The sequence below is a fragment of the Ambystoma mexicanum genome, chromosome 8, assembly GCF_040938575.1.
Source record: "Ambystoma mexicanum isolate Mex_15411 chromosome 8, UKY_AmexF1_1, whole genome shotgun sequence".
NCBI classification, from domain to species: Eukaryota; Metazoa; Chordata; class Amphibia; order Caudata; family Ambystomatidae; genus Ambystoma; species Ambystoma mexicanum.
The window spans coordinates 993,442,933-993,457,510 of record NC_090929.1 but is presented as its reverse complement, the minus strand read 5'-3'; the positions used below and the strand labels follow the sequence as shown (position 1 = coordinate 993,457,510).

The following is a 14,578-nucleotide window of genomic DNA, read 5'->3' as shown; positions in this document are numbered from 1 at the left end:
GAGACACCTTTTTGGGAGCTTTCATGTCCAGTAAGCATCAATCTGATTCTCCCACGGAACTTGGCTGCTCCACCAAGTGTAACCCTGGGGCTCCCACTGGTGCTCTTCTGGTTCCTGGTGTGTCTTATACCGGTGCGCGTTCCAAGGGCTTGTCGGAGGCTTTTGCTGGATGTGACACACCAAGTGCTTGTTAGCGTCTCTAACTGGGACATGTTCCGAAGGCTTTGGCCACATAGTTCTTTACATCGATTACTACCATTGGAATGGCTTGTCCTGAGGGTGCAAAGCCTTCGGCGAGGGACACTAGAGTTAGAAAATTCCAAAGCCCTCTTCTGTCACATGCTGCAGAACACAAAATGGAGCCGCATCAAGAACCACGCTGCACCATTTTGATGACTGACTTGGTGTCTGCTGAATTGTCCCCACAGGTTTCAGAAGATTGCACCAATACAAGATCTGTACTGTGAGAAATCCGTGAGAATACAGATGAACGCCTCAGGATCAGTAGCGCAAGAAATTCCAATGAACATTGGGCTAAAACAAGGCTACCCCCTCACACCCGAGTTATTCAACTTGTTTCTCTCTGATATATTTAAAGCGTTTGAGATTTGATGCTTTCCGCAAAAAATATCCAACATGGGAGTTGGTTGATTATTATGTGCTGACGATATCGTTCTGGCGGATCAAATGCAAGTCGGCCTCCAGATGCAATTGGATGCCTTACACACCTACGCAACTTTGAATGGTCTTATAATAAATCCTAAAAAATCAAGGATAATGCATTTTGGTGATGCTTTGGGACAAAGACAGAAAAAAGCCAAGGTATGGCACTTGCTGGGTGAAAAAATCCCAGTAGTAAAATATTTCACATACCTTGGCGTTTGCATGAATACAGGCAAATGTTACGCACCAAGACTAGAATCCATGCGAAGAGGAGAAAAGCAAACAATATAGCAGGACAAGGCATAATCCTGCTTCGTAGATTCTGTGGATTCTCATTGATGCCCCTTATTTCCTTCTACAGGATGAAGGTGATACCTATCTTAACATACAGAGCTGAAACTTCCTTCACTTTCAGGGCTGAGAACTGGGCTGAGATTGAAGACATTTTTTGGAAGAAAGTACTTCATCTACCAAAAAGTACTCCTATTCAATTTGTATGGAGATGGGCTTAACATTACTAAAAGCCATAGTGACATGGAAATCCCTTGCACTCTATGGGAAGGGCATCGAAGAACAACCAAAGCGAGGATTCATGGCACTGAAGAAAGTACTACACGCGACAGCGGAAATCATTCTTTTGGAATGGAAAGAAATCTGTCAAGCTATAATATTGGTTCTGGGGGAATCCGAAGCGACCTTGTTAAACAACCCAGATAAAATAAAGAGACTGGATCCTCACGCATGATGAGAGACAACGATACACATCGTATGGGAGACCTCTGAACCCCTTGCCTTAGTACCTCCAACTCTCCCAAACTGGTACCATAGAGAGAAGTATGAGATTCCGTCTGAATCTCTTTCTACCTGAGAAATATTGAGGGATAGAGAAGTGCCCCCAGGACTTTCATCATGTAGACTATGCCAAGTGGAATCCACGACAGTCATTACAGCATCTGGTAATGACTTGTTCAGCGACACTGGACATGAAGAAAGAAACTGATGAAAGAAGTGATAACTACCTATAGTCCAATGCCAGTGGAAGACTGGTGGCAAATACTGGTGGAGGGGGAAGATTCACAATAACCTTGGCATTAACTGCTGATTCTAAAAGCAGATTGACATAGTAACTAAGTAAACAGCTCTAATAATGTGTAGATGGTTACATGGTTTTATGCAACGTTGGATTGATTTAAAATATGTGGATTTTATTTGTAAATGTTAGTAATGGTAAAAGGTTTTTCTATAATGTTTAACCATATAAAGCCAATTGAAAAAAAAATATAAAGAATTGCCAGATTTCAGCCAGTGCTCAGTTGAGCCCTGCCAATTGCCTCCAACTTTGTCTCAGAGCTGTTTTACACTAGTGGTGGACTTGTCTCCAATGTCAATTCTGACTTGATCCATTCAATACTCTATGCCATCTGGGTAGCTGAGGTCTGTAGATCTATGGTCAGCTCTACCCAGAACTTTACTTCCGTCAGCATATTGTACTAGAGCATCAGCCAGTACCTCTCAGGTGGCACTTGAATACTCTTTTTTTCGAGCGATTTCCATTACTTATGACTTTTCTGGCTATGTCCTCATACTTTTAAAGGGCTAATCAAAGGGATTCAGCCTCAACAGGCAGCTCTCCTGTCACCTCCTCCTCTGCAACATCCACCAACCAGGTGGAGCCACCTCAGTCAACTGTCTGGTTTCATGAGGGCTAGCAGACAGCAACCAGTGGACCCGTTACCAGATTCTCCCCAGTCCCTGGAGCCATCAGATCCATCTTCTGTTGGGGGTGATAGGGAGGGGAAGTATCTCCCAGAGGATCCAGTTGAGGGGGAAGAGGAAATTCCTTCCTTGGTTTGTGCATTCTATGAATGGCTTGGTGGTGTGGTGGAATTGCTAGGGCTATTGGTCCTACAGCAACCCCACACCCCCTTGAAACTGCAGAATTGGCTGGAGTAATGGACCTTATATGCCTGGACAAATCGGATATCCTACTACAGAATGATATGTTTGCAGAGTTCTGGCAGATTTTTAGCATACCTCATCTACGATGAACAATAAGCTGTAGCTGCCTTATAGGCAACCCCCTTGTGATGCAATTAATCTTGCGACACCCCCTTGCTTTCATCAGTGGTGGTATTAGCCTCGCTATTCCATAAAGACTGCACTTTTTCCTCCTCACCCACCTCTTCAGCATCCTTCTCCTGTGTTTTGGGACTTGCAGGACGATGGTGGTGTTGCAGAGATCCTCAATTTCTGCGCAAGACATGAAGGAGAATATCCAGGATCTCGTGTTAGAGGGTGCAGTTATTCCATAGCTCGACAGACTTGGAGCTCACGAAGGAAAGACCCCCACACTTACAGGGAAAAGGTTTTAGTGGTTTCTTCGAGAGGATCCAGCGGCAATCGGGTTATTCCCCAAGCATTGCCAGGAAAAAAACAGAAATGTAATGTGAAGGTCTTCTTCGACAATGCTCCATAGCGGCTTCCCAGGTTGAGGAGAACCATAAATACGGGTGATGACCAGGTCCACAAATATCCAATTGAGGCAGGATCGCAGAGGTTGTCGCAGGGTGGGTCCACATATCAGTGGATTCCTGGGTCAGGTTGGCGGCCTCCAAAGGTCTGGTTCTCTCCCCTCTGCCCAAAGGCCACTCCCTGTCCCTCCCTCTTCTCCTATTAACAGGTCTCATCTTCCACCATGCTCCTGCTGGAAGCACAGAAGCTAGCTGGGCCAGATTTTCTACTGTTACAAAAAAAGTAAGTCATGGCCCTGAGCTGACAGTACTGGATCTGGCTCCTATCAGTGCCTTCTTTTGTCTGGAGAAATGCAAGATGACCATTTCTGTACAGATACTGTCGTCTCTAACTCAAACGGATTGGTTATGCGCAGTGGACCTGATGGATGCATACTTTGTGTTCCCATTTGGCCCCAACACCCCCAACAGGAGATTTCTCCTCTTTTCCCTGGGAGAGGCACAATTCCAGAATAGGCTCCATCCCATCAAACTTTTCAAACTAGTGGTAGAGATTTGGGAAGGAGCCCTTCACCATTAGCTATATCTCAAGGATGTTCACTTTGCTGAAGTGGGGAACACAGAGGCAGACAGGTCAAGCAGATTGAACCACTCCAATCAGGAGTGGGAGCTTCACGACTCATTCCCTGAACAACTTTTTCAGAAGTGGGATTGCTTGCTCACAGACGGGTTTGCCACAGGGCCCAATGCAAAATGCAAATGTTTGCATCACAAGGAGGCCAGGAGCTCGGCTTCTTTGTTGATGTGCTTGTCATCTTTTGGAAAAACTGCTCAATTTATACAGTTCCACTGATTCGGAAAGTGGTATCCACATCGCCCATGACTTTGGATACTTCAATGACTGGTTACCCCACTCTGGCCAGCCAGGATCTGGTTTTGGGGCCTCAATATAATGGTGTCAGCAGGCTCCATTTTTTTCTCAACATTCCCAGAGATTCTATCACAGCATGGAGGTACTGCCCTTTACCCATCCTCTCAATCGCTGATACTGATCAGCTGATTTCTGAAGTGCTAATCTTGGGTAATTTAATTCTCTCATGCAGTGATTTAAAAATGATTCAAACAGCTTGCAAGCCATCTGTGCGCTTTCAGCGTAAGAGCAAGTGGCTCAAGGGTTTGTAGCTCTGCTTTAGAGATACAGACTAATGCACTCAAATGCTCTCTAGACCATATGCTTTTGTCATGTCTCACCTTACTGAAAAGGGTGCATCCTTCGTTTGAAGCACAGAGGGTGTTGCATAACCAGGAGTTCCAAAAGGCACTAAGGTTTTATTTAGACAAAACCAAAGTCTACTATAACTTGTTACTTTACATTCAGGGACAGCATCTGGGAAACATGGCCTCTAAAACGACCATGGCACGCTGGATTGTGGCTTGTGTTTCAAAGCCTTAGTACATTCTCTGGAAAAATGTTATGAAAGGGATACATGCCCACTGAGGCAGAGCGAAGGTTGCCTCTGTGGCTTTTGAAAGGCATGTGCCATGGGATCTAAAGCAACCATTGTATGCTGGGTTGTAGCTTGCATTTCAGACTGTTGGTCCCTCTTCTCTAACTTGTCTGAAATAGGGATAAATGCTCACTCGGGCATACCTAAGGCCGCCTCGGTCCTTTTCAAAGCAGGTGCCATGGGATGTTATTGCTAAGGTGGCCACATTATCTTAACCTTCTTGCAAACTTTATTGTATGGACACATCTCTATACCAGATTCTAGGTTTCGCAAGGCTTTCCTTTGGAATCTATTTTCTTGACTAGTCTCCTTTCTCCCTAGAAGACATTTGCTTTGTTGTCTTATTTGAGTATGCAGTAAAGATGGCTAGAAGAAAAACATACTTGTTGTACGGTCTACTTTCCCCATTGTCTATAGTCTGCTTTCCTCCATACACACACTCTCCAGCTCCCTAGAAATGTGTATTTTGCTTCATCCATCTAACACCTGGGGAAGAAAGGGACTGGTGGGCATTGTCAGTGGGTGGAGTTAGCATGCCAAGGCCACGGGCTGTGTCTCCAAAGTTCAACTTTTTGAGGGAAATGTCTTTATGCTGTGCACAATGTATTAGTTTATTTTTACATTTGTAGCAGCGCACAAAACCCAGAGACATCTCGGCGCTATTTACAGTATAAGTGCAGTAATACAGTCACATTGTTTAGGACCGATCATGAAAGTTACAACATGTGAGTGGAGATGTCTGGCAAAGCCTCACCTTACGGTGTGGGGGACTACATCAGGTATGCAGTTACAAGTAGGTAAAAAGAAACATTGGTATGGTACACATTCTGGAAAAGCCTCACCTCATGGTGCGGTGTCTACATCAGGTATGCAATTTAAGGTAGGTAAAAATGCAACATTGGCATGGTGTACAGTCTGGCAAAGCCTCACCTCATGGTATGAGGGCTATGTTGGCAGTGAGAAAAACAAAATGTGTGCAAAAGGTCGTAGGATACACAAAGGATGCAAAGACACTGATGGCCGTAGGTGAACGGAACTATGAGCTAGGTCGACAATAAATAGGCCTGATGGTTTATATGGAGCTGGAAGTGCAAGTTCGAGAGTTGTGCGAGCAGACGCTGTAAGAACGAGGTTAAACAGCAGTATTAGCATAACATCCTCTTCAGGCAGGCTGGTTAAGTTGTAGGCCTTAAAAGGGGGCCTCATGGGGGCTGAGAAAGGGTCTGGTAGAGTCGGAAATCAGAGTTAAGCAGGGAGGACAGAGAGAGCACAACTGCAGGCAGCAAGGCTTACTAGAAAATTTGGTCCTGGGTAATGCGATGCATATCAGTTGGAGACATAGCTTAGTCCAATGAAGATGATGGTTAGATCTACCATTAAGTTAGTGGATCAGGATTGGCTCATAACAAGGGGGATGGCCAGCACTCCGGCCACTGCCGGACAGGCAAGACAGGATGCTAGTGCCTTATGTGTAATCCTTAGAAGGGGGCCGGGTTCGCCTGCTGGCTACCCTGATTAGGCATTAAGATTCATTTTGCTGCCAATCCGCAGTGAGTGAGACTGGCTCAGGGGATGAGCAGCTCCAAAGCAGGATGATGATAGTAATGCGGCGGCCATTTTAAGATGGTAATGGCCTAAGATTTTGACCTGTGTATCCCTGCTGAACTTACCGTCTGTGCAGCACTCGTCTTCGTGGGGGTGCAGGTTCACAGCAAGACAAGGTGGAAAATGAAGGGGTGCCTTGGGTCCTGGAGCCTGCAGCCATCCGAGATGTTGAAATGTTGAGGGACCTAATGTGGTCTTGTGCCGATGGGACCACCACTCATAAGTAAGTAATGAGGAAAGGGAGCTGTAGACTAGGAGAACCATAGTCACTAAGGCGAGTATCATTTTCTTTTTTACAAAAGGTAGACCATAGGATGGATCTAGACATGAGTGGCTGAATGCTGCACCCTCTCAAGGAAAGAGGAGCTAAATGTACAACAAAAGGAAGATTAGATTCACTTCATTGGTGAGATGCTAAGTGCACCGGCCATGTTCATAGCATTAATAGAAGTAATAGAGGACTGACACATCTTAATTCTTCACAAGATAACATATCAAATGAATGTGAACTAAGCAAAGCCATAATGACTGGTTGGGGAGAGTCATATTGCACGTTAGAGCTACTAGTGTAGGATGTGAAATGAGTAAAGGAATTAAAATTGGAGTGGCTCAAGGTTAGGGCATTTCTTTATATGGATTGTGGTAGGTGTCAAGAAATAGTGGGCTTTGAACTTGTTGCAAGATGTATACATTCTCTAGGTTTTCTGGAGCATCTTGTAGCCCCTAGCTCCATAATACATCCAGATTGATGTAGATTTTCCTTTGTATAAATGTAGCTGTCAAAGCTATGCGTTAGAGATATTCTCATGTAAGATGGAGTTCTAGATCTGAACCTTAATGGTATCGAAAATCAGATTTAATGAAACTAGTATACATTTTAAGGACCCACATATCATGTGTGTGCTTTGTTCCTCATAGGTGTGTCTGTGGAAAATTTCCAGGACTGCAAAGAGTTACTTATCCCTCCTGGGACACAGAACTACATGGTGAGAATGAGAGTGTACGATGTCAACAAGCGACAGCTGAATTTAACCATCCGCATAGTGTGCCGAGCCGAAGGGTCCTTGAAGATCTTTATTTCTGCACCATATTGGTTAATTAACAAAACAGGTATGTGCTCTCTTTTTATTGATGTGGGATCAGTAGCAATCACACAACCCTGTCTAATTGCTTCGGTGCTCTACTTTGACACATCCTTCATGCTGGTCCTTGGTTTTTCTGTTTTATTTTAAGTTTGGGCGGTAATTACATTTTAGCATGCATAAGCAGTTTATAGACAAATGTAAGGTAGTTCCGTTATAGAGGATCTTCACCCTTTTATTACTCTTTGAAACTTTATTTGAATAACCCCCTGGCCTGAACCTGCATTTTTGTTTAATATTTACCCTTTCTTAATTTCTCAGACTTAATTTAAATTCATCAATATACTTCTGTTCACCATGTTTATGCTGTTGTTAATTTGCCATTACAATATATCTTTCAGATATCTTTTCCTGCACTTAAAAGCACAGGTTGGTAAAATGTGTGCTTCAATTTTCTTGGAATCACAGTCTTGATCAGTACTCCCTGCTGTTCATGCGTAATATTGGTAAAAGCAAGTTTGTTGAGTTCACAAAGCAATTAAATAATCTTATGTTCCTTCAGTTGACGAACCGCTATGTTTGGTCATCTGACCCTCACCCCCAACTCCCTTTTAGTGAGTGGCTGGCTTTCCTTATGTGTCTGTTGATCTGCCTGGAGATTTTCCGATTTTAACCCTTAAGCCATATTATCTAGGTACAGTGGTTTGGCCATATACTGGCTTGGGTTTTTTGCCTTTGGTGGTCCCGTCGGGCGCTTGAAGTCTCCTCCAGTCTTCCCAAATCTACTGAGCCAAGCCCTCCATGCCAAACCCATTTTTGGGCCATTTTACCTCCACCACACACATTTTACTGTCGACTCATCCGATTGGCTGTGGGTCGCTGCAGAGATCCAGGAGGTGGTTAAAGTCTCAACCACACACACGATCTTCAGTTTCGGACGTTAGAGAGTGCCACCAGCCATTGTCTCCATCCTGGGACTGTTTTCTGCCGTGCTTCTGCCTTCTTTTGATCACCCTGCTGCTGGGATCTATTTGTTTGGGTTCCCTCTTCTCCTTGAAGTCTCCTGTCACAATTTTATTCACTCCTGGTTTGAAACTAGAGGTGCTCAGAGGGGAGTTTGTTTCTTTTCTGTGTTACTGGGGCTTTTGTTGGCCCCTTTGTTCAAGTCATCCTTGAGCACAACATCGCAAAGTTGTACAGTCATAACACAAAAATACTTCTAGTACAACAAATGTCACATTTATAAAAACAGGTCTATGGATACAGTAAATAGGAGTAAAAGTGCTTGTGATTTTAGTGATTAATATACAGATACAATACTCCTCATTGATTCAAAGCAAGGTGACATAAAACACTTTTAATATATAAAAAAAAATCATACAAGTCAATTACAAATTATTATTCCAACATTTGATAGTGACACATTACAATATAATTTCAATAGATAAAAACGATAAACGTCATCCAAATTAAGTAGGCTTCATCTTAAGATATCATCTTTACTCTTCTGATATCTTATTTATGCATGTAATGGCTAGTTAGTAGGTTTACATGCAAATGCAATGAGGGACATATGATTTAGAGAGCAATATCTAATAATGTCTTCCTATAAATCCATGCCATCTACAAATAGCCACTGTGAAAATAAGACTTTCATTGTCTGCACTTCTACAAGCCATGACTGCAACCAAAAAGTCCTAAATGTCTAAATTAATTAATTTAGATTTGAAATACAACTTCCGCAATTTCATGTACATGGGACAAATCAGCAAGAAGTGAGGATCTGATTCTCTCTGATCTGTACAAAAAAAAGCACTTATCAGATGGAGTCATACCCCAGTGGAAACTGCCTGTTCCTACAGGTAAATTGCCACATCTAAACTTTAAGAATGATGAATATCCGAAATTGGGTTTTCTTAGGCCTAGGTATTTTTCACAACTTATACATACTTTAAGTCCCAATAATATCTAAACTGGGGAAAATGTGGGCTCCGATCAATCACTCTTTCCAGTTTATATTTTTAGCGAGATTCTGATTGTCTGGCCAGTTTAATGCTGGGTTTCATCAAATCCAGCTGTGTCCAGCAAATACTACGACCTAAGTTGGAGGCTAATTCTCCTTCCTGCTGCAAAACATATTTTAAAGCCTCCCTGTAGCCTCCTCCAATGTAATCCATAATCTTACCTAGTATAGCAAAGGCGTATGTCCCACTACCCAGCCTTTAGAATGTAAGCCAGTCTCCCTGCAAAGGGGAATCGCACATATACTTCTTGGTAAGCTCAAAAAAGAATTCAGAAATTGTCACTGACCTCTAATTTTCTGGGCTTGCAGTACCAGCACATTTCTGATCTATCAGGCTTGTAATTTATAAGTGTTGATAGTAGTCCGCAAATTCCAATTTCCCTGGTCTCTTTCAAAAAGCTACACAGGGTAAGGGTTAACCTTCTCCAGTTTTTCCACCCAACAATCTGAATCCTTAACCCTTATTCCTAAGTACTCTAAAGATTTCACTTATTCAATAAATGAGCCATCAATTTGGAGATTTAATTTCAAATGCTTCTTTCTTGGAGACCAAAAGACAATTGATTTAGTAGAAGATAAAACATTATCGGACAATGCCCATAAAAGTACATTGAAAAACCACAGCACAAATGTTATATAACTCAATACAATACCTAAAAATATATAAAACATTGTAATAAAATTACATATACTACAATAAAAGCGCTCACATTTCCAGCACATACTCAACATAAACATATATTTGTTGCGCATGGATAACACTTGGAGGGAATAAAATCATATTGAAAGCTGTACGTGCACTTCTTAACCCCTGATATCTAAACAATGGACAGACATATTTGTGCCTCAGTTTCGCGTATAGTGAGCATATTAATAAGAAGTATAACAGATCATCCACATAATGTTGATTACAAGGGCACCTGTTCAATCCTTTCCTTCTTTTGTCCTGCAAGGTGCCTTTTATAAAAGGTATGGTAGACCTCAAGTGAAGGAAGACTGTCCTCTTTCTTGTATCATTAAACCGCAACATGTATTCTGCGGGTCCCATATGGTTCTTCCTGCTAAAATAATCTGCATTGCTTCTTTTATTAGATTCACAAACCTCTCTTTCAATTTGTTTTAACTTAAAAAGGGTCAGGGTTTCTCCGGCCTCATCCCCCGCCTGATTTGCCGTAACAAATAATCCACCAGAACAAGTTGTTTAAAAGTCATATGAATATACTTTAACCATTTTAACTTATATTGTACTTCCAAAATATCCTGAATTAATGACCTTGTCAATGATGGAGCTGGGTTACCCCAGAGACACAGCCGGTACAACAGTAGTTGGAGCTGAATAAGATCTGAAGCAAATGTCATACCACATTCCTGATGTAATATGAAACCCGGGAAAGCCTTGATTCACCCCCATAATTCCTCTTAGGAACTGATTTTCTTTCCTTTGAATAGACAGAGGCACCTGATGCCCCCAGATTGCTGCTCCATACCTAGCCACCAGAATAACCTTTGCTTTGTAAATGCGTTGGGCGTGCTCAACTGGAAGGCCGCCCACACTATTTCCATAACGCAGTATGTAACCTTTACTTGCCTAAGAATCAATATGCATACACCACTCAAGGCCTTTCAAAAATGTTACACTCAAATATGAAAAAGAGCAAACCCATTGCATGGCATGTCCTTCAGCCAATATGGTTCTTGTTGTACTTTTTATGGTCCCAATACACATTACTTTTGATTTTCCCAAGTTTATTTTCAGATCTCTTTCGAACATATAACTACAAAAGCCCTTCACCAACTGCTGTAGGGCCCTTCCTGTTCTTGCAATAATAACAGCATCATCAGCGTACATTAACATCGGAAGGCACCTTCCAGCTAGCTTAGGTACATCGCCCGAAAGGTCACTTAAAGTGGGAGACAATGAATTGATATAAAAAATAAACCGCAACGGGCCAACACACATCCCTGTCTAAAGCCACAGGTTGAATTTATGCGGTCTGATAACTCCCCTAATGCGTCTACATGGACTCTTACTGAGAGGTCTGTGTGCATAGCTACCAGGAGATCCAGTAAACGGGGCAGCATGCCAAGGGATTTCAAGTATGTCCACAGCCTCCCACGATTTACGCAGTCGAAAGCGTTGCTTAGGTCCATAAAGGCTACATAAATGGAGGTCCTTTAGCCATGAGCATATTTCTTCAGAATAAGAGACAAATTCAGAATTTGGTCAACTGTCCCCACGCCTTTACAGAAACCGTATTGGATATCTGATGAAATAGCATTCTCTACCCAGTCCATAATTTTCCCATAGAGTGCCCGGCCAAGCCATTAAGCTGGTGTATCAGTTAAGGGAATTGGACGATAGCATGTTGGACCTGCAGTGTTCCCCTTCTTAAAGATCGGCAAGACAATAGCCTGGTTCCAGCTGCTTGGAATGGTCTTACTCCACAAGATAATATTACACACTGTAGTGAATAATGGTACCCAGATTTTCCGTTCATATTTAAAGAATTGGATTGGGACCAAATCGGGACCAACAGCCTTCCTGTTAGATACGTTTTTAAGTGCATTGTCCGTGTCCTTTATATAAAAACTAAGATAATCATCTTGCACTGGATTATGAGGTGCTCCATTTGTTAACACTTGGGGCCTTCCTTAATGCCGAATAGGTGAATGATCACTAGAGTTGAACATTCTTGAGTACTGATCGAACCAACTCTTTGCCGATATCTCTGCAGCTCCCCCTCTATCTTTGCTGAAATTGTTATTTCGACCTGCAGCAATCGTTCTCCTATATAGTTTAGAATCACCAAGGACGGCAGCCTTTTCCAGGTCCATCTCTTTGCAGCCCATGCAGCTTTCTCCATAATAATTGCATTTCTATATAATAGCCCAAAGGCTGCAATTTCCCTTCTGCACCTAAATGGGCACTTCAAGGCTATGAGGAGTAATTGTTTAGCAGACCCACACTCATTCCCAAACCACCCTAGCCTTTTGTTATCATGCCTTAGCTTCCTTTTAGGACCCATAAAAGCCTCACCTCCAATCCTCATTATACTGCCCCATTTATTCAGCACCCTTTTTGAATCACTAAGTGGATTCAGACGCTCTTCAAGGCAAGGCAGGGCGTTACAAATACATCTCGACATCACATGTTCATGATCACATTGAGGCCACAATAATGGTTTACAAATGTCTTCAGCAATAATTTCTAATTCCCCTGAACAAGGTTGTCTACTATTCAAGGGCAATATAAATATAATAGTTAAAATCAAAGGGTCATGATCATTTTCTAGACGTGGAAGTACTTCAAAATCATGAATCAAGTTCCAGCTAGATATATCCACAACAACATAATCAATAATACAACGATATTTAGAGTTACTAAAAGTATACCTAGTTGGAATATTAGAGGGGCACCTGCCATTTACTGGATGATCTCACATAATGCATTTCCCATTTTTAGGTTAACATCCCCTTGTATATAATATAGGGTTTACCTTGGGAATAGTCACCAGTAGGCATCAATCCAACTACGTGAAGTAGCTCTTCCATCGGCCCCTGTGTCTTTCCCTCACTTTGCATTGTAAAAGTTAAACGCATGCAATTTCTTATCAAAAGACAATGTAATATCTACACTCAAAAGGTTATCAGATGAAAACAACTTTTTAATACTTGGACAGCCCATCCATGCTGAAGTATAAATAGCCAACTCCCCTCGCTTCCTCACCCGTCTACTAGGAGTGGCACTAACATTAATCAAGAAATAATTCATTAAATCTGGGGAAGCAACAGACCAAGTTTCCTGAAACATAATATTGAACCGACTCAAAATGTCCATCAACTCAGGACCACTTCATCTACTCTCCAAGCCTGCAATGTTCCAAGACATAATCTTTAAAGAAAAGAAGGCTTTATGGTTGTTAGGAACTAGCTGAAGCGACAAATGAAGTAAGCTTCTTCTCCCTTAATTTAGCTTCAAGCTGTCCCGGACTCAGGTCCATTACGGTCAGTTTGTTTGTCTAGACGACTGTGACAGGTGGTTGAAATCCAGCTTGTATGCCAGCATCAGGACCATACAATTTAATAGCATTTAGTGGGACCGGCCAAGTATCATGTAGATGGCAAACCTTATGCTTGGAATCGGGGTGAACTTCAATACCTTTTGCCAACAGGGCTGTGCCACAATTCAAAATGCACGAACGTATGAACTCATTTGTCGGGCCAAACCTGATGTTGCACCTGCCACAGAACATACAATCAGACAAAATGCATGTCACAGGAAAGATATGTCCGAGACCCCTACAATTTCACCCAATGCTTTAACTAACGCTCTTTTATACACATTTTTGTTCCCGTGATACATACCCTTAAAGCAGCAAATGATATTCTGCACCTGCCACTCTGCCAAAGCACCTGGCGACTGTTGCAGTGGTGCAGAAACGTTAGTTGTCACATGAGCAGAATTGTAATTTTGACCACAAGAGGGCCATCCAAGGAAAGACCAGTGTTCCGCATCACGGAATGCTTGCATGAACACTTAAGACCCTGCTTTCCCTGTTGGGGTACAGCTGGTCGGTTTTGACTCTGTACCATATCTACATTCAATTACTTTTTTGGGATGATAGACAAACTGACAGAAGTCCTGGCAACAGCAACTTCTGAATATTCCATATGAAGCACCTGTGAACATTTAGAAACTGAAACAAGTTTTAACCCCCTGTAAGATGTATAATTTAGTGGACTTAGTTTGTGTTTTCTGTTAATGGAAATAATTCTGACTTGGCCATGTTTATTTTATCGCCAGAGTGTTGTGTGAATATCCCAACCTCATCTAGCACTGGCTTTGTTTTCATCAGGTTTCCAGAGATACAGAAGGGTATCCTCTGCATAAAGTGAGATAACCTGCTGGGACCCCCTTTATGTGTATTCCTCTGTGGCCATCTAATGTCCGTATATGGCTTGCTAGTGGTTCTATGGTCAGGGCAAACAGAATGGGCAAAAAAGGGCAACCCTGCCGCGTCCCCCTCAGCTCAAAGGCTATAGAATAATGTCAGTTTGTGTGCACTATTTCTTTTGGTTTTGTGTATAGTAGTTTCACATATTTTATAAATCCATCCCCCAACCCAAATCGTCTCAGTACCGCAAACAAGAAATTCCTAGACACTGAGTCGAAGGCTTTTTCAGTGTCCAGAATAACAGCCGCGGCTAAGGCCTCCGGGTCTATCC

At 42.4% G+C, this 14,578-nt stretch overlaps 1 protein-coding gene across 1 annotated transcript in view; it reads left to right on the top strand.

The window, feature by feature from the left end:
• VPS13D (vacuolar protein sorting 13 homolog D) overlaps positions 1-14,578 on the top strand; it is a 3,263,180-nt gene that overhangs the window by 2,432,209 nt on the left and 816,393 nt on the right. The window contains exon 48 of the mRNA XM_069610908.1: positions 7,166-7,357. Coding sequence (XP_069467009.1) covers positions 7,166-7,357 — 192 coding nt within the window. The remainder of the gene's footprint in view (positions 1-7,165; positions 7,358-14,578) is intronic.